Genomic DNA, 19,729 nt, shown 5'->3' with positions numbered 1-19,729 from the left:
AAAGTTCCTTTCCCCCTGGGATCATCTCTCTCCTCTGCAGGGAGCAAATAAACGCTCGGCTGGGGCTCCGGGCTGGCAGAGCGCTGCTGGGTTTGTGAGCAGTGGGGATGAAGGATCGGGCTCCTCCTGGGGCGATTCCCTGCCCATCAGCCAAGTTTGCCAACGGGAATCCCACCACAGGGCTGATAGACTCTGATGTTGCTTCGCTGTCGGATGGTTCACAAAATACCAGCTTGGCACATGCTTTCCAGTAGGTTTTTGAGCCATGGAGGGTGGGAGCAGCCATTCCCATCGGCACCTTCTGATGGGACGTGCCAGTGGAGGTTCTCAGGCTTGAGCTTTCAACACAAGGAACGTTTTCCAACTTGTCTTCATCAGTTTTGTCTTGTGTGACACACACACAGACAGGCTTTTGGACAGGCGTCTGAGCAAAATTCGACATTCCCTACCGTGTGCGTAGCCGGTGAAAATTATCTTGCAGGATAAAAAGGCAGCTGATGGCGACTTTCTGTTTCTCACAGGTCCGTGTTCGTGCACAGCCTTTGGTTTGTGTCCTGTGTTTTTTCATTATTTCATTCATTTTCATTTCATTCCTTAAGCACTTCTGTGCTTTCAGTGCTGTCACCTCTGGTTCAGGGGCTACCGTACTGGTTTTGGCCCGCAGGAATGATTCACTAGCACTAAAACTGTTTGGCTACTGAAATTTTTGGAAGTGTGGGCTGTAACGGAAGTTGCTTTTATTTTTTTTTTTTTTTTAGCCCTTTCTGCCATCTAGTGCCCATCTCCGTTTGTGCATTTAGACTCAGGAGACTCCCAATTCCGGACCCTAAACTAAGCCTGGGGAAGGGACCTGCTTTTTCAGAGGCAATAAGCAACTCCCACCGGGTCAAGGGGTAGAATGTGGTTTCCAAAATTGTGGCCACAAGGATTTGTGTTTTCAAACTTTTTTTTTTTTTTTTTATTTTAACCCGCTGTGCTGTAGCTTTAATTAAATATTGTAATTTGCAGGCCTTAAAGTGGGGTTGGGTCTTATGTGGTGTAATTAAAATCTGAGTCCACTTGCAGGTGAATGTAACAAGTCAACAAAGGGTTAAAATAACATGTCTTAGTAGCGCGCTCCTTGGTGTTTTGGACTTCCACTTTGCTCTCCCAAGCCAAAAAGGGAGAGATTCAGTCAGGGGAGGTTCAGGTTGGATGTTAGAAAGTATTTCTTCTCTGAAAGGGTTGTCAGCCACTGGAACAGGCTGCCCAGGGAGGTGGTTGAGTCCCCATCCCTGGATGTGTTTAAGAAAAGGGTGGATGATCTACTTGGGGATATGGTTTAATGGGGATTAGGGATGGTTGGACTCGATGATCTCTAAGGTCTTTTCCAACCTAGAAATCTATGAATCTATGACAACTCCTTCTTCCTTGCCAGCAACAAGCGGAGGTGGCAAAACAAAGTTTTTATGCATTAATGTCACCTGAAAGTTTTATTTGCCTGCCCGGGCAAAAGAACAACCAAGCAAAAACAGTAACAAGAGAATTGTGGTGTTTTCCCCAACACAGTCCTTTTGTCTCCGCTCACCTGGGCTGCAGGCCCATCTCCCTCTCCATGGTGGTCTACACTACCTTCTCGTTTGATGAAGGAGGAGGGAACTGACATCTTCGTGCCAGATGCTTGTTCTTGCACATGGGATCTGGGAAGAAGGAAATAAATTGTGCAACGTAACCCCGTCCCTCCTGCCAGGCTGTCGAGCGGTGCTTTTCCCCTCATCAGGCTGCAACAAATAGCTCTTCTAACAACTCTCTTACTCCCAACCTTTCCAGCATGGATGGAGAAGAACCAGCCATAACCAGGAGCACTTACGTCTGCTTTTGGGGGAGTGGGAAAAGCGTCGAGAGTAATGAAGTTCTGCTGTGCTCTCTGCTGAAGTCCTTACTGTTTTTCTGTAGGTACAGCCCACCCTTCTTGTGATAGGTGCCCTCTCTTCAAGATGGGCCAGGAGGGAGATAACCCAGTAGGTGGCCCAAACATACCAATTTACCCACTTGTCTTCGTGCGTGCCTGGGGGGCCAGGCCTGTAGGTCTACCTCATCCCATCGTCTGCCAGCACACACACGTCAGACAGTCGCCCCCTCCTGCCACCATATTACCACATCTGGGGGCTCCATCCCCGACTCCTCCGTCTCACCTCGCACCCGGCCCACCGGTGTCGTCACGACGAGCGCGATGCTCTGTGTAGGTGTGAGGCAGACTCGTATGGCGAAGCACAACACCGACCATGGTGAGAAGGGGTTAGCCATGTATGCCATGTGGAACGTTACAGCAGCAACACTTTGTTAAGCGTACAACTACTAGCGACATAAGCAATCACGGGTACATCTCATGGTGCTCTCGCAACGTTCTCCGGGGGGAGGGGGGTTTACAAGCTGTTCTCCCCCTCCACCAAAGCAGGCTGGAGGTAAAGCTACCTCAGCTGGAGGAAACCAGGAGGAACCTAGTAGCTTGGTCTAGTGCAATGGAGTCTATGAAGAGTATTGTCCAGTGTTTCCTGCTGGGCAGAAAGGAGAGGTTGGGACATTACTAAATATAAATAGCAGGGCGCTCTGTCACATTAAATACTTTACATGTCCACACCCTTGGCTGTACACAGCGTGCAGGATGTTGGGGGCTTTTTTATTTTCCCCACGACCGTGCTTTCCCCAAGTGAAACCGTGTACCTTGCTTTTGTAGAGCCGAGAGTCCTGACGCACGTGGTTACAGATCACATATACTGGATAAAGAGGGAATATTATACATAGTGGGAAAGAGGAATATTATACATAAACGTAAAAGCAGAGTATAGTGGAATTGCCCAGTGCCTCCCATAGTCAGCTGGGTCGCAGTCTGGCAGGAGAAGCTCACGGAGGCAAGGCAGCATGCAGCCTTCTGCTTAAGCCCCACCAGAGGTGATCTTCACTTGTCCTTCCGAGACGGCCCCGTTCCGACAAAGCGAAGGCAAATTCAGTCCGAGGCTCCCCAGACACAGTCCCTGCTCCCCGTGACGCTACCAGTACGTGCGTGTGGTGGGGCTGCGTCGCAGGAGCGTGTCTTTCTGGTCTTTCCCATGCAGAAGCAAGAGGTGAGCAAGTTCCTCTTGGGGGGCTGGTGTGCTTTCCACGATCTTCTTCCGTTAGGAATGTACCGTGTTCTCTGTGACAGAGCCCCCCCCAGCGCCTATATAATTTCGGGAGTTTGCCGATGGCAGGGAAGGCTCCACCTCAGGGCTCGGTACCTCTTCTTTGGTGTCTCCCACCACCGACTCCTGCGAGCTGGTCTCCGGGCTGGAAGCCGCCTGGAAGGCGGGTTCGGCGCCGAGGGGCTCGTTGTTGTGCAGGGGGAGCAGGGCCCGGTGCCGCATCAGGCTGTCGTCGCTGTTCTGGGCTTCCAGCGAGTTCCTGCGCTTGGCGTTCCTGTTGGCCATGGCGTTCTTCTGCGGCTCCTCGAAGCTCAGCGACAGGGTGACCGTGCCGCTCCCGAAGCTGACTTTTTGCTTGCACCCACGCTGCTGCTGGCGCTGCCGCTCGGCGGAGGCCGGCAGAGGGAAAGGGTCTTCGTGGTTGCTCTTGCTGCTGATGGAGGAGGAGGGAGTGGAGCCGGTGGAGCCCCCCAGGCTGTTGGAGCGCTTGCGCGACACGTTGCTGCGTCTCAGCGTGGCCCTGGCAGCCACCTTGAAGGCGTGGGCAGCCGTGCTGCAGCGCACCTCCTCGATGGTGTTGCGGGAGGGCTTGAAGAGGATGATGTAGACTTTGTTGAAGAAGATGCAGGCCAGGAGCCCAAAGCTGGCAGCCAGTATCGCGATCACCTCCACGGCAGAGACGAACTTGCCGTATGTGCTGGCGTAAGCAGGGATGAAGGAGATCCAGACGATGAAGAAGATCAGCATGCTGAAGGTGATGAACTTGGCCTCGTTGAAGTTCTCGGGCAGCTTTCGAGACTTGAAGGCGAAGAAGAAGCAGATGGCTGCCAGGAGGCAAGTGTAGCCGATGAGGAAGCCGAGGGCCATCAGGGAGCCTTCGTGGCAGGTGATGAAGATAATCTCATCCTCCAGCTCATGGTTTCGGTAACTGGATGGCGGGGCTGTGTAAAGCCAAATCACACAGATGACAATCTGCACGAACGTGCACAAGAAGACCAGGAGGAACTGGAGGTTGAGGCCCCACCACTTTCGGTGGAGGCTCGTGGGGATCTTTGCCTCAAAGACGAGCAGGACACGGTTGGTTTTCACCAGGATGCAGGAGATGCAGAGGACAAAGCTGATGCCGAAAGCTGGCTGCCGCAGACGGCAAGTCCAATTCTGGGGCTCACCAATGAAGAACAACGAGCTGGAGAAGCAGCAGAGCAGGGAGAAGAGGAGGAGGTAGGACAGTTCCCGGTTTGTGGCCTTGACGATAGGCGTGTTCCGAAATTTGGTGAAGACTCCCAGGACAAAAGAAGTCAGGAAAATTCCCAGCACAGCAAAGAGAGTCAGAGCGATCCCAAAGGGCTCGGTCCAGGACAGAAACTCTATCTGCTTGGGGATGCAGGACGTGTGGTTCTCATTGGACCAGTAATCTTCAGGGCACTTGTCACAAGCACTGGCATCTGAAAAAGAAGTGACAGGGAGAGGGAAGGTTTGTCAGAATGAGAGGCTGGAATGTGGGATGACACATAGTGACACTTATATGACATTTTCCTGCCCTAACACTTGTGGTTTTGGAATCCATTTCTTGGCGAAACTTGGCAAACTTTGATGGCTACCGGCTGCCGCACAGGCTCGGTCCCTCTCTCCTTCTTGTCCCTTCGTTTTTATCAGCTACTTCCGTCTGTCTTCATACCTCTCACGCTTTTATCATCATTTGAAACATCCTGCCTGTCTCCATTACAGAGAAAATTAAAAACGTGCTTGCCTCCTTAAGTGCCTTGAGAGCCTGTTTCGTATTCCAGGGAGGCGAGTCGTGGGAGCGTTCCGATTGCTCTTCCCCGAAGGCAGGCAATGCCCTTGACTCCCAGCACGCTCTCATTCCAGGTTGGAACATCAGGGGAAGATGTGTCTTAATGAGATCACTCCCCCCACACCCAGCAAAGCGTCCCACTGATACTTGCAAAGGGAAAAATTGATGCCTCCCGTCTCTTTCCTCTACATGAAACTAGTTGTGCCTACTGGGATGGCAACGGATGTCTCCAATGGCTGCCGTGATCGAAAGGCAAGGACCTGCTGCTTCTGCTCTTCTTCTTTGACCCAAACGGGTCTCATGCTCCAGTGGGGAGGGTCATGACTCCCTTGCTGGCAGTGGAAAGAGGTGGAGAGCAGTGAGTTGGAACTCACAACCTACCTCAGCCTTCGGGATCCCAGCGGGATAGCAATGGGCTGCAGTGAGTTCTGGGAACAAACACTCAGAAACGTCCTTTAGAAGCAACCACCCTCTGAGGTTTGCACCTGAGCCCAGGCAGAGACTCAGAGCACAGCTCCCAGAGCAGAGCTGATGCTGCTGGGAAAGCCAGGGATGCCCTGCTGACGAGGGAGGAAGGCTTCAAGCTCCCTCGTTCCAGAGGGGTGGTTGGAGGGAGCATCCGTGACCTGATATGACACCGCTTTCCAAACGACTGGTGGCCTCACCTGAGCTGTTCATGTGAGCAGCTTGCAGTTGATGCAAAAGCTCAGTCGAGCTCCCATCAGCACATGTCATCTCATGGACATCCATTCAGCCAATCGTCTCCATTTTCCTTGGGCCTTTTACCTGGAGCCCCATCACAAACTCGGCCGAGGCTGAGCTTTGCATGCCAGGGAATTCAACCGCCTCCTCCGGAGGCAGGGACGGTTATTCAGCGCTGCATCCTAAGGATGAGCTTTCACTGTTGTCTCTGTTGTCACTGTTGGAGTAAACCAGGTCCCCTCCTTCTCCAAGGATGTTCATTCCTGCCCCCTCCTTCTCCAAGGATGCTCATTCCTGCCCCCTCCTTTGTGTTGGCACTAGAGGTCATGTAGCTTCTCCTTCTAGCTGGAAACTCAACCTGCCAGGAGTTTTGTTTTTAGGAGGACCAGAGACCTGATCCAACTCACTCTATGGTCACACGAGTACCTGCACTACTCCCAGATAAAGGGTGGGAGCAAACCACGGGGAGGAGACAATATTGTCTCCTTTGGTAGTCTCAGTGGGATGAGGCTGGTTATGAAACTGCTCTCCACACCTATAAAACTGACAAATATAGGAAAAAAAGAGCAGTACTGTCAGCCGAAATAGCACCAAGAGACTGCGGAGTCAGAAAGCAGTCACCCCCTCAGCCCCACAAATTCCACCAACACACCAGTGCCAGCTCACAAAATCCTGCAAAAACCACCAAAAGACCCCTATTACACCTGACCAGAGAAGCTGTGGCTGCCCCATCCCTGGAAGTGTTCCAGGCCAGGTTGGATGGGGCTTTGGGCAACCTGGTGTAGTGGAGGGTGTCCCTGCCCATGGCAGGTGGGTTGGAACTGGATGATCTTTGAGGTCCCTTCCAACCCAAACCCTTCTGTGATTCTGTGATTTGAAAACTCTACTCCCAAACGCCCGGTAGTACTATATGCTCATGGTAAAAAATTATTATTCCTGTCGGATAGGATGCAAATTAGATTCTCCCAAAGGAGAACAGTTGTTCAGCCTCGCACGCAGCCTACTGAAATTTCATCTCAGGCAGCAGGCAGGGACCAGTGCTGCCAGAGAGGGTGGGAGGAGATCCTGAGCACCCTGCGGCGTGGAGGGGACTGCTCTTCTGGGGGGATTTACTCACCTTTGTTACCTTGGGGATACCCAACACTGAGGGAGCACTAATGGTGGTGGAAGTTCAGAATTTTTCAACCAGCTCTAAAACTGAGGTTACCTTTTCTGTCCACTGCAGAACCTAAGCAGCTTGATCCAAGCCCCCGCTGCAAGCAACACATAACCATGTCCATAGGTGTTTGGTAGGACCCAGAGATTCTGGTCTCTTGCAGTGCCAGTGCTCAACAGAAGCTGTGGTTGATGACCCCATGCAGGGAAATAGCCCTCTGTGTTTGTGAAGTGAGGGATGGAATGGACTTTATTCCTTTGTGAAGCCTGAAATAAAACCCTGATGACATGAGGAAAAGCAGAGAGACAACTGCAGGATTTAGGAGCAGGGTAGGGAGCATCTCCTTCCTCCAGGCTTTTGGAGGAACAAAAGCTATTGTTACAGTTCATTGGAGTTTGCCTGAGAGGCTTCCCGTATGCACGTCCTTTTTCAAGTTCTTTGCCTTAATTTTCCGAATTCAGAGCAGAAGGTTCAAGCAGGCTTAGCAGAAGACAGGACCTGAGGACCACAGGGCTTGAATCCCATAAGCTTTTCAGAAGAAGTCCCTCCAGACTTTCTGTGAAGCCTCTGGACAATGCAGCCTCCAGCCCCACACTGCAGGGATTGCCCAGAGGGCTCACGTGGTCCCCCAAACCCGATTCCAGCACAACTGCAGGTGATGCCCAGAGGGCTCACGTGGTCCCTCAAACCCCAGAGCAGCTCTGTGGGTATTACCTGTTTCATCACTGTACTCCCCGTCGGGGCAGTCCACGCACTCGAAGCAGCAGGTGGGCTCTCCCTCAATAATGCCCTTCCTCGTGCCCGGGAGGCAGTCCCTGCTGCAGTTGGAGAAGGGCACCTGCAAGAAAAGAGCCCAAGGAGGGTTACTGGTGGCCGTGCCCCGCGTACAGCCTTCCTACAGTAGGACCTTGGGCTTACTCCAAGGTGCAATGTCTTGATCAGCATGAGGGATGGAGACCCGCAGAGGCTCACCTCTTCCCTCCACAGAACAGACACGTTCTGCACAATAGTTGTTCCCCAACCCTCTGCAGTGATATTTGTCTGAAAGAACACGTCAAGGGATGGTAGGGAAGATCAGCAGATCTTTGTAATCTCTACTGTGTTGTGGGCACTTTGAACCAGTGTGTGACCCATGATACACGTACCAGAAAACAGTCACTGGATGGCTAAAAGAGAAGACGATGAACCTCTACCGGCAGGAATGTGAGTGAGCCTTGGAGAGAGCAGCCCTGAGGAAAAGAACTTGGGGGTGCTGGTGGATGAGAAGCTCACCATGAGCCGGCACCGTGCGCTGGCAGCCCAGAAAGCCAACCGTGTCCTGGGCTGCATCCAGAGCAGCGTGGGCAGCAGGGCGAGGGAGGGGATTCTGCTCCTCTGCTCTGCTCTCCTGAGGCCCCACCTGGAATAATGCGTTCAGCTCTGGCGTCCCCAACATAAGAAGGACATGGAGCTGCTGGAGCAGGTCCAGAGGAGGCCACGAAGATGATCCAAGGGCTGGAGCAGCTCTGCTATGGAGACAGGCTGGGAGAGTTGGGGCTGTTCAGCCTGGAGAAGGCTCCAGGGAGACCTTCCAGCACCTTCCAGTGCCTAAAGGGGCTACAGAAAAGCTGGAGAGGGGCTTTGGACAAGGGTGTGGAGTGACAGGACACAGGGCAATGGCTTTAAACTGAAAGAGGGGAGATTTCGATGAGATCTAAGGAAAAAATTTTTTACATTGAGGGTGGTGAGGCACTGGCACAGGTTGCCCAGAGAAGCTGTAGATGCCCCATCCCTGGAAGTGTTCCAGGCCAGGTTAGATGAGGCTTTAGGCAACCTGGTGTAGTGAAGGGTGTCCCTGCCCATGGCAGGGGGGTTGGAACTGGATGGTCTTTGAGGTCCCTTCCCACCCAAACTGTTCTGTGGTTCTATGATGGGCTCTGACTGCGGATCCCCCACCCCACATATTGCACGTGGACTGCTCATGATTTATGGGAATCAAAACAGTTTCTTGAAGTCCACTTCCTCCTGTTCTCCTCAAGACCCTCGCCAACCCAGAAATAAAAAAGGGTAAATTGACTAAACAAGAGGAGTTTTCGTATGAAAAAAAGAAAGGCCCTGTTTTTAGAACCCTGAGCATCTAAAGATGCAAATCAGCAGCTGTATGCAGATCCAGAGGCTGCCAGTGGTGAGCTCTGTCACCTGCTGGCCATGCATTTATGGGGGGTGTGTGTGAGCCCCCCCGGGCATGGCCATAGCCTGGCAGCAATGGGTTGCACGGACACGCTCCCCACGTGCCTACTGCACACCGACAACGGGAGTTCAGCATAACGGGGTGGAAGCCTGGACCTTTTTTATGCAGAAGCCCAACCTGAGGTTGAGCTCACCTTTTCCCACCTCAATTTAGGACAGAGAGCTGATGCAGAGCATGGTTTTGTCAGCTCAGGGGAGTTAAAGCCACAATTCCCACTGCCAGCAGAGTACCACGAGCTGTAGGTGCTTCAGGGCTGCTCTGCCTGGAAGCCTCCGTTCACCTTTTTGGAAGTTTGCTGCTAGTTTGCCCAAAGAGCTGCTAAGCTGCTGATCTTCAGGAAGCTCCTGTGTGGGTGCACTTGGGCCAGGAGTCCGAGATATGGTTTTGATATTTACATTAGTGATGGGTGATAGAACAAGAGGAAATGGGTATAAGCTTAGTCAGGGGAGGTTCAGCTTGGATGTTAGGAAGTATTTCTTCTCTGAAAGGGTTGTCAGCCACTGGAACAGGCTGCCCAGGGAGGTGGTTGAGTCCCCATCCCTGGATGTGTTTAAGAATAGGGTGGATGATCTACTTAGGGATATGGTTTAATGGGGATTAGGGACGGTTGGACTGGATGATCTCTAAGGTCTTTTCCAACCTAGAAATCTATGAAATCTATGAAATTACAGGTGTGCAGACATGGACCTCAAGCCCTTGGAAGCGCCGACTCCTACGCGGAGAGATGCCCGTTTTGTGGCCTGGGTGTTCACACGCAGCTGAGGGCGGTCGCCGTGGGCTGGCACTGGAGCTCAGCTGCAGCACAGTTTGGGAAGATTGTCCCTAAGCTGTTAGTCAGGAGCACATATTGAATTGGACAGACACACGTCCGGGGCAAATCCCTGCAGCTCCCCGCTCGAAACACGCTGCTGTTAATGCAGCGTGCTGTCAGTAATGTTCTTGGGACAGTCCTTCAGCAGGTTGTGCATCCTCCAGGAGGACTTCATCAGTCTAGGCTGTCACCAAGGATGCTGGACAGGGCTGAATCAACGGCCCGGCTGAAGTCATGGCACTGCTTCCCCATTATCTGCTACCCTGATTGGAGCTTCTTCCAAGGAGGGAAATTAAATTGGTTTGGCATGATTTCATCTCAACAAATCCACGTTGGCTTTTTCTCATCAGTTTATTATCCTCTAAGTGTTTATAAACTGTTTAATAATTTTTTTTTTTTTTTTTATCAAGTCTTTTAGGTTACTGAAGCTCAGCTCAATTGTGTGCAATTCCCTTGGCTCTCCTATATCGGCTTTTAAACCCAGGTATTACGATTAACCCTTCTCTTAATCCTTTGAGACATCACTTATCCTCCACGTTTCTCAAAGATGCATTGCTAGTACTTTTGAGATTGCTTTGGCTACTTTCTGAAGCATTCCGTGGGGAATTTCATCAAGTTCTGCCAAAACGAATCTATTTAATCTATTTTACCTAATCTTTAACTTGTTCTTTTGCAAACCTGGCCAGTGCTGAAGTTCCTGTGTTAAAATTAACTACATTTATTCTTTTTGAGGGTGAAGGAGGTGTAGAAGGCTTCAATGAGTGATGTACTGGCTACTCTCTTTGAGAAGGGCCTTTTATCTGGGTGAAATTCAAACTCTACCAACTGAAAAAAAAGGCTGCAACAGATGTAGAGATCACAAACCTCTCCACTGGCACACAATTTACATGCCCTGGTATGACACTCAGCAACATCCAGTGACATTTTTAACAGTTTCCGACAGAGAATGAAGACAAATATTGCACTGGTGGCGAAACTTAGACCAAGAGAACACAATTACTCAGTTTCAGTAAAAAATAATAAAATCCTAACTGTGGGAAAAGGTGCCAGTGGCATTTGCAATGATCGGAAGAAGGGGTTGGAATATCAGGGTCTTTGTAATGCCACTTGTAGTTTGTGCTCAGAGACTCCAGCTGGGCTTAGAAAAGCCTGAGCTCCATATTTCTGCAGTAATGTGCTCTGCCTGATCCATGTCTCCTTCAGAGAGCTCTGGATTTAATCCCTAAGTGAAGCTGGGGTACGTGGTGTAAGTGTGTTAGGTAGGTGTAGCTACTGCAGAAGCTGTTACCTGACCTGTCAGCCAACGTGAACAATCACTTGGAAGTGAATCACCTTCTGGTAGATTAGAAAAAGGTAGCAGATGCTGGCATCTCCCAGTATTTGAGCACCGTGTCCAAGTTAACCTGGGCAGATTGATGGGGCTTGTTCTGTTTGGTTTGCAAGGCAAGGGCGTGAGGAAGGCTCTGGGACTTGGAGGAAGAGTTGTGAATTTAACTAGGAGCTCAGGAAAACTTGACCTAATCAACAACCAGCCTTGAGTAACACGTTTCTCATCTTTGCAGAAACAGCATTGCAAAGTTCCAAGCTATCTACTTAGGCCAGAAAAAATAATACCCAGGCTCCTCAAACGTATAGAAGGGGAGAAGCTGCTGCCTGTTATTTCAGAAGTGTGTCACGAAAATGTGAAAGACTATGGCAGAGGCCATGCATCCAGTGAGATGAACGGATCTTTCAATGAGACGTGGAGCTGTGGCATGAGGAGCGTGCAGAGTCGGTTCAAGTGTCAGCTTGGGAAACTTGGGAAGCGTTGCTGGGAGGATTTAAGCACTTACCTCCTTAGAAAACCCACTCCACAGGATCTTGTTTTCATTGATAAAGAGCCTCTCCCCTTTCTTGGCATAAACGTTGTAGTGCCCAACCTCTTCAAAGACAACTGAGCCGTCCTCCGGGGAGAGATGCCAATTGATTATCGAGTAATTCCCTACCAGGTCCCCAAACTCATCAAAATCCACTTGCTCTCCCATGTTATTGGTGAAATTTAAGTGCCGCAGATGCTTGAGAACCTAGAGAGAGAGAGAGAGAGAGAGAGCACGTGAATGCCTGCATGTCACACCTCTAATGCAGCACACATCTGCTGTGGGGACAAAACTGGAAATACTCACTTTCCTGCAGTCCTGAATCCCTTAAAGATCACTTAATCCCAGCAGCAGCAGGCTTTGTCTCTGGGCAAACCTCGTAGGCAGCACGAGGTATCCTGGTGCTCAGTGTGGATGGCACCCACCTGTAACACTTTGCTTACTGTTTACCACCCCAATCAGCCCTTTAGCATTCCTCTTCAGACCCTTCCAGCCACCTCCCCAAGCCTGCAGCTCCCCTCCAGGGGCACAGAAGTGTTTCACATCCCTCTTACCTGCTCTTGCAACCACTCTGCATAAATGCCCTCAGGTGGCATCACTCATCTCTGAATGCTCAATCACTCAGACACAGGAACGCTTGAGAAACAATTCGAACTTGACTTTTGATTGAAAAAACTCCAAGTCCAATGCATTTCAGTAAAAAAACCAGCAAATCAAGCTCGTTTGCCACATAGCAGGCCTGGAGAATTCATACCACTAGCAGTCAGTCCCAGGGACAACCGCAGTTGCAAAATTCATGACCTACATCGTCTGACAGGTAGACCAAAGAAACAGCAGCACGAAAGAAAGATGATGATGGCAACTGTGATACAATTCATCCACGTTCATATTTTCCTTCAAAAGTCAGTCGCTGGCTCACTTAGCTTTATTTTTTTTTCTCCCTCATTTAATGGAGGTTCTCACTTTCTCTGTAGAGCTCGTCTACAGAAAGCTGAGATGACTGAGGGCACCTGGCTGTCAGCTGTCCCCGGCCCATGGCATCAGCGTGGCTGCTGTGGTTCTAGTGCCCACGACAGCTTGGACCCCCAGTCCCCTCGCTCTCACCTGTGGGTGCCCAAACATACCATCCTGCATGGCAAAATGTAAGAAAATCCAAACCAAAATCAATTTGTCTGGGCAGACGGAGCCCTCCTCACCCCACTGACATGGAAGCGACAATATTGTTTTGCTGAAGCCTTTTCAGATAGAAACACAGGGACAGAATCACTTCATTAATTCTTGTCAGTTTTGCTAAATCGTCTCATTTTTCTCTTTGCCTTTTGGGATCCTCCTATCTCAAGCTAAAATCCCCAGAGCTACAGCGATGCCTCCTCTTACTGTCTGTATTACTGCCAGCCTGAGGGCACCTGGAAAAATGATGGTGGTGTGATGCTGATGGAAGCCCACCAGAACATTGCCACAGTATTCAGTCTTTGAATAACGGGTGAGATGGCGGAGGCAGGATGTTTTCCTGCCTTTCTCATCCCCACTGACCCTCCTCTGTAGACTAACTTCCCTGTAAGGTGCAGTGATCTCACTGAAGATCCAGGACCTGTCCCTTGAAGACCTCACCTTCTGATGGACATGGCAAAAGAAGATGCTCTGCTCTGGCTGTTGGCTGTGGAGAGCTGGGGCATTGCCTGCTGTGAGGAAGAAAAGAGGAGGCTGCTGCCCTCTCCATCCCTTTGTCCCTGAGAGGCACCCAGGAAGATGCTACTTGCCCAGCTCCAGCAGGGAACAGTGAGAGAACAGGGCAGAGGCAGCTCTGAGGTCAGAACGGGTGACACAGGACCTGCAGATCCACAGGCATCACCCTCGCTTTGGCCTCGTCTGCAGTGGGGCTGCAATCCTAGACGTGCCAGCAGCAACCTTGTCTGTCAGCAGGGTCCCAAGCAGGGAACCTGCATTCCTCTGCAGCTTCCAGCACCTACCACAGGGTGACACCTGCAGCGTTGACATCCAGATCAGATTTGAGTCGTTAGGTTGAGCTGAACTCAGTGTTTCTCCTCATTCCAACTGAATGTCACGCTCTCCTGCAGCCCTGCAGCACTCTGCTGGACAACACCAGGGTATCCTGAGTGGGGTCACCGCTGAGCTGACTGTCACCTCTATAGGCAGGAGGTGCAGACTTCACACTTCTTTTGATTGCAGACACTACACGCATTGTAGAATCATAGAATGGTTAGGGTTGGAAGGGACCTCAAAGGTCATCCAGTTCCAACCCCCCTGCCATGGGCAGGGACACCCTCCACTACACCAGGTTGCTCAAAGCCTCATCCAACCTGGCCTGGAACACTTCCAGGGATGGGGCAGCCACAGCTTCTCTGGGCAACTTGTGCCAGTGCCTCACCACCCTCAGAGGGAAAAATTTCTTCCTTAGATCCAATTCAAATCTCCCCTCTTGCGGTTTAAAGCCATTGTCCCTTAGGAGACAATCTTTCAAGAGCCATCTTGAAGATTCTTCAGTTCAAGTCCTGCCCCTCCTGGCCAGCTGCGGCGGTGGGAGACCGGCTGATCTTACGGTCGGAGAGATGAACCGTGAAGAAACTTCTGGATTCCCTGAATGCAATTTTTTGGGTTTAATTTCATAACATTCATCTCAATTGCCTTACCTCCTGATATTAGACTGCTTAGAAAGTAGTGCATGCCCCTGGCTACTGGTGGGTTTTTGTAGGGTTGGTTTAGCAGCTGGTTTCCCTTGGTCACTCACACACTACACCTGAGGATTCAGGTTATAAACCATTTCATGTATGAGCTGATATCTCTATCTGGCAGGTAAATATGAATATAAAAGCCCTGATCTGCACTTAATATTGCCTTTCCCCAGGCAGAGAATAGCAGCTTCAGCCATGCAGCCATGGCTGGGGAGCAGGAGAGCCCAAAGGTATCAGCTCATGCAGGAAAGATGTGTGCTGCCCTATTTAAAATCCCAAATCAGGAACAACAAGAGTAACAAAACCCGTTTTCTCTTTCCAGCAAATACCAAAGTTTGCCTTCAAGTCTAAATTTCTGAGGGGCAGCTTGTGAAATGGTAACTGAACACCTGCCAGGACATGTTCCTGGTTTGGATGGTAAGAAAATCCCAGGGTGATATCTGTGTATCACGCTGTCATGGTTTGATGTGGAGGGGGTGGGGATTCTGGTGGCAGGAGAGGGGTTTTGCTCCCTACGACCTCCCCGGTTTTGGAACCGGGTTAGGCTGAGTTCTGGCCACCAGATCAGACTGCCATCCCCCTCGGGGTTGAGCCAATAGGGCGCCTCTGCGAATTGCCCTATTTAAGTCAGGACAAAGGAACCGGAAAAGGTGCTTTGCCCAGGATCTCCTGGAGAGGACTGAGATCTGAGAGAAACAGCCGCATCGACACCAGGTCAGTGAGGATGGAGCGGGAGGAGGTGCCGGAGCCGAGTTTCCCCTGTGGCTGATGGTGAGATGGCAGGCGGCCCCCCTGCAACCAGGACGGCCTCGGTGGAGCAGAGACCCACTCGCAGCCCGTGGGGAGAAGATGCCTGAGCCTGAGGATGGTCGTGTTGGGGTGCACGGCAAGGCAGAGAGGCATCTGGAGTCTGCGTGACGACCCACGCCGGAGCGAGTGGCTACAGCTCCCTAAGTACCCGAGACTGTGGTAAAGCCCACACCGGAGCAATCTGTGGGGAAGGATTGTTTCCAGTGGGCTGGACTCACGCTGGAGAAGTTTGTGGATTTTTCCTCGTGGGTAGGGGATCCATTGGAGCAGGGGAAAAGGGTGTAAGGACTCCTTCTCCTTTAAGAGAGAAGCAGCAGTAACAGCACGGAATGAACTGACCTGCACCCCCCCAGTCCCTGCCCCCTGTGCTGCTGGGGGGAGGAGGTAGAGCTGGGAGGAAAAGGAAAGGGGGGGGCAAGGTGTCGGTTTTAAGATCTAGTTTTGTTTCTTTCTGTCCTCTCGAGTAACCGGTTTTGTTTCCCTTTGTCCTTCTAAGTAACCATTAATAAACTGTTTTGCTTTGAGAAAGCCCTGTCTGTTTTGCCCAGGACCATGGCTGGTGGGTGCTACCTCTGTTCTTGTCTCAACCCTCAGTCCCTTTGGGTTTTTTTTCTCTCCTCTCTACTTTACTGGAGAAGGAGAGACTGTGTGAGTTTTAGTTGCTGGATCAGCCTAAAACCACGACACACGCAAGTTCTGCTCTCTACAGGATGAAAACGCAGTTTAAACAGCCAAGGAATATAAAAGCACTAAACTTTGAAAGAGGAAGTTGTAGGCTCCGAACACCCACAGCACTCTTTTATAGGCCCCAGTCTGTCAATGATTAGCTAAAGGCTTTACAGTTAGAAACGTGCCACTGTGTTTTGTAACTAAAGATAGAAAGAGAAATACCCAGGACTCAACCCACGAGGATGTAGAAGACCCTGCGTGAGCGAGGGCAAGAGCACGTGTCAGGGGTGCTTGTATCATAGAATCATAGAATGGTTAGGGCTGGAAGGGACCTTCAAAGGTCATCTAGTCCAACCCCCCTGCAAGGAACAGGGATATCTCCAACTAGATCAGGTAGCCTGGAACCAAGAGCGTACGAAGAAGCGTTGACCTCGTGGCTTGGATACAGCAGCAGCAGCTGGTGGAAGCCTGCAGGGAGAACGTTGTGCAAGCTGCTGTCTTCAGATACTGCTTTCCATGATTTTTCCTTCTTTTTTTTTTCCTCCACCTGTCACAGGCTCCACAATGAATTACAATGTCTTTTAATTACAACACCTATTGTCAGAAAGGACTTGCAAGCAATAACCCTCCCACTCTTCCTGGTAAGGCCATTCCCAGCCACGTAGCAGCTCGTGCTTTATCCAGGCTAAATATTCTGGATAATGGAGTTTCCACTCGTATGGAAGGATCATAAAAACATAACAAATACAGTTGTATTAGGTCAGACCAGCAGCTCATCTCCCCAGGACCTGTTTCTGACCGTGGCCAAGAGCAAATGCCTACAGAAAAGCAGGAGATGTTGTACTATCCCAGAATACTCTCACACATTTTGCAGCTCAGTGACTTCCTGGGCCAAAGGTCTTTGTACTCGATAACCTGCAGTGGATTTTTCTTCCGTGACGTTGCATATTTGTGTCCTGCACCTGCGCAGACTTTTCCCATCACAGCCTCCTACAGCAAGGAGGTCCACGTTTTACGAGAGACGCACCTCTTCTCGCCCGCTGGGCCAGAGCAGCTACTCGTCTCTCTTGGTGATCTTTGTGCTTGTGTTGGAAGAGGCAAGGACCTGGCATTTGCCACTCACCTTTTCCACACCTCTCAGGGTTTTAAAACCCTTTGTCAGATGTGTCTTCAGCCACCTCTCCCCGAGGCTGATGAGCCCTCTCTGACTTTGCTGTGTGTTGTACAGAAGCTGTTCCATTGACCCTGCTCCAAACTTTCCCAGTTTCCTTCATCAATTCTGAGACTGGCACACGATATTGAAGTGAGATGCACCAAGGGTTGCACCAAGGGTTAATGAAGTGTCCCCAGGGCACTCTGTTTACCTCTCTGTCCCTTTTTCCAGTGTGACTATTCTTTCTTTGACTACTTCTCAATCAGAGCTGAGGAGTCCACCTAAGGACCTGCTCCAGCTTGAAGATCTCATTAGTGATTAGTCAGAACTGACCATTTATTTTTATCCTCTGCTGACTACCTTTCAACTAACCATTCATCCATGGGAGGACTGAATTTGGTGACAGACTACCAGAAGCCTTTTTGAAGCTTGAGAATACACTATGAATAGGAATTCCCTTATCCACATACATTGCAATGCCTTCAAAGAACTTCAGAAGGTTTGTGAGGAAGGGCTTCTCTTTACCAAAGTCATGGTGTCTCATCCTCAGTATATTCTAGTTTTCTTTCTTTCCTTCCTTTTTTTTTTTTTTTTTTTTTTACTACGGTTTCTAATAATGGCCTTAGTCAGGCTTTGCTGGTTCCTTGGATCTCCTCTAGAACCCCTTCAGAAATTTGATGTCACATCTGTCAACGTTCTAGGCCTCAGCGCCCAAAAGTGTTTTAAGTGAGAGGTTGGTAACTGTAGCCAGAACTTCAGTTACTTCGTCTGTGAGTTCTGGCAGAGCTCTTGGGTGGATGTCATTCACTTGCACCAAAGCAGGAAGGTTCCTTTTGCTCTTGTGTCCCAGAGCTTCTTCTACAGTCACTTCAATATCAGACAGACCCTCTACAAGCCCCCAGAAATAAACAAACTCAGGAACCTTCTCAAGTTTGTCCATAAAGAGCACATTTTTCTTCTGCCATAGCCTTACCTTGCCTTTTGAAGTAGTAATCTATGGCCCTACAGACACTCCTACTGCTGAAGCGTTTAAAAAACGATTTATGAGCTTTTACCCCATTTACAGCTCGTTCCTTATTCTGGTTTTTGGCCTGCCTTATTTTATTTTCGCATTTAACCTGCCAGAGTTTATGATGCCTCCAATTTTACTCGCTGGACATAACTCAAGTATTTGAAGGATGCTGTCTTGCTTTTAATAAACACCACTTAATACCTTTGTTTTGCCCTGCCAGCTTCCTTACCCTTTCTCCACCTCTTCCTGACCTGCAGTAGACTCTTTGGGTCACTGGTAGAGCTGGTGACAGGCAAAAATCCCACTTCAATTGTAAACGCTGTCAGGCAGCAGATAATTGTGTGTGTGTGCGTCCATCGATGTCCAAACTGGAACTTTTCCAGTCTGGAGCACAAGCCTGCTGCTTGCTAGCTGCAAGCAGTACAGACTGGTTGGACTAAACAAAAGTGGGGAAAGTGAGCGAGATACTAAGCAGGTTAAAAGCTCTAGTCTTGTTAATTCTTAAATAAACATCAGTATCCAGATCAATTATCTCAGCTGTGACAGATCCTTAACTAGTTTCCATGTACCACCAAGGATTTAATATCCTTGGCTTCCTTCTGCAGTTTCTTTCTAACGTATTTCCTCACCGGGTCGAACGGTCCTGGAAGGGAACTGAACCTGGGTATGTCACGAACATCTCCACAAAAGACAAATGGTTCTTCCTCCTAACGTGCAGTGGCAAGGAATCCTGTCTTGACAGTTAACATACATTTTCCCACACTGAATTTTAATTTCTGACTACCTAGCTATATCCAGGCCTGTGAAACAGTTCTGGACCGATGGGTACCAAATGTTTTTTGGTAGGGTGCCCATCCTGAGAGCAGCAAACAATCCCACTTCATGGCTCGATGTGAAGATGAAAAGCTGGCGACTGTACTGAAGATGCAAGTCCTCCCCTGCCTTCTGAATTGCTGAGGGTCCGTTCTCCCCTCTTGTTTCAGATTCCTCGTCACGCACCCAGAGAAGAGATTTTCATAATGCTGTAATAGGTGTAAGAACTTCAGAGCTCAGCTGTCACGTTAGCCCAGTGCTCATGGCATACAGGATCTGGTTTCTGCCAGGGGTCAAGTATCAGGAGGAAATATGCCCATGCCAGTTCTGAAAGAGCCACTTGTAAATACTTGAAATGTTCTCTGAAGCAATAGGTTTGTCTTTCTTCCTTTTGTTTCCATCTATCTATGTGTCAATCTTTATTTACAAGCTAGCAAAGCTCTAATTTTTCCTGTCTATGTCAATGTTTGATTCCTGCTGCATTCTTTACTTGGGATTATCTTGTTCTGCCTGTTTTTTACGTAGGGCCAACTCCTCGGCTCTCCCAAAGGCAGTGCTGTCATCACAGCACTGACCAGTTTGACACAAAGGACCCAGCAGGCAGGGAGGTGCTGACCCCAGCCCCTTGAGTCAGTAATACCTGTTTCCAGAAGCCTGAGGTGGGGGAAGATGAATTGCACCCAGTTCTTCAGCCCAAAGCATTCTTCTTGCCAGCAGGAGCTAAATTCTCCTTCCTCCGCTATAATTCCTCCCCCTCCCCTGCTGCCCATCACACACCGACAGGGACAACATGTAGTGCTGATGGTTTTTTGAAAAACAAGATGCCAGGATATGCCAACACCGTTCATCTCTCCTTTTTCCGAAGGCC

The 19,729-nt window shown here is 50.0% G+C and overlaps 1 protein-coding gene across 2 annotated transcripts in view; it reads right to left on the bottom strand.

Moving 5' to 3' along the window:
* Positions 1–3,155: 3,155 nt before the first annotated feature.
* Positions 3,156–19,729, bottom strand: part of CASR (calcium sensing receptor) — a 45,109-nt gene continuing 28,535 nt past the window's right edge. The window contains exons 4-7 of one of the 2 annotated variants that reach the window (XM_086608789.1): positions 11,688–11,918; positions 8,452–8,473; positions 7,529–7,660; positions 3,156–4,606 (exon numbers count right to left, since the gene is read on the bottom strand). In XM_086608789.1, coding sequence (XP_086464915.1) covers positions 3,156–4,606; positions 7,529–7,660; positions 8,452–8,473; positions 11,688–11,918 — 1,836 coding nt within the window. The remainder of the gene's footprint in view (positions 4,607–7,528; positions 7,661–8,451; positions 8,474–11,687; positions 11,919–19,729) is intronic. The other variant, XM_086608885.1, reaches the window with a different exon arrangement.

Source organism: Tauraco erythrolophus, chromosome 1, assembly GCF_009769465.1.
Source record: "Tauraco erythrolophus isolate bTauEry1 chromosome 1, bTauEry1.pri, whole genome shotgun sequence".
In the NCBI taxonomy this organism is placed as follows: domain Eukaryota; kingdom Metazoa; phylum Chordata; class Aves; order Musophagiformes; family Musophagidae; genus Tauraco; species Tauraco erythrolophus.
This window is presented reverse-complemented; position numbering and strand designations above follow the sequence as displayed.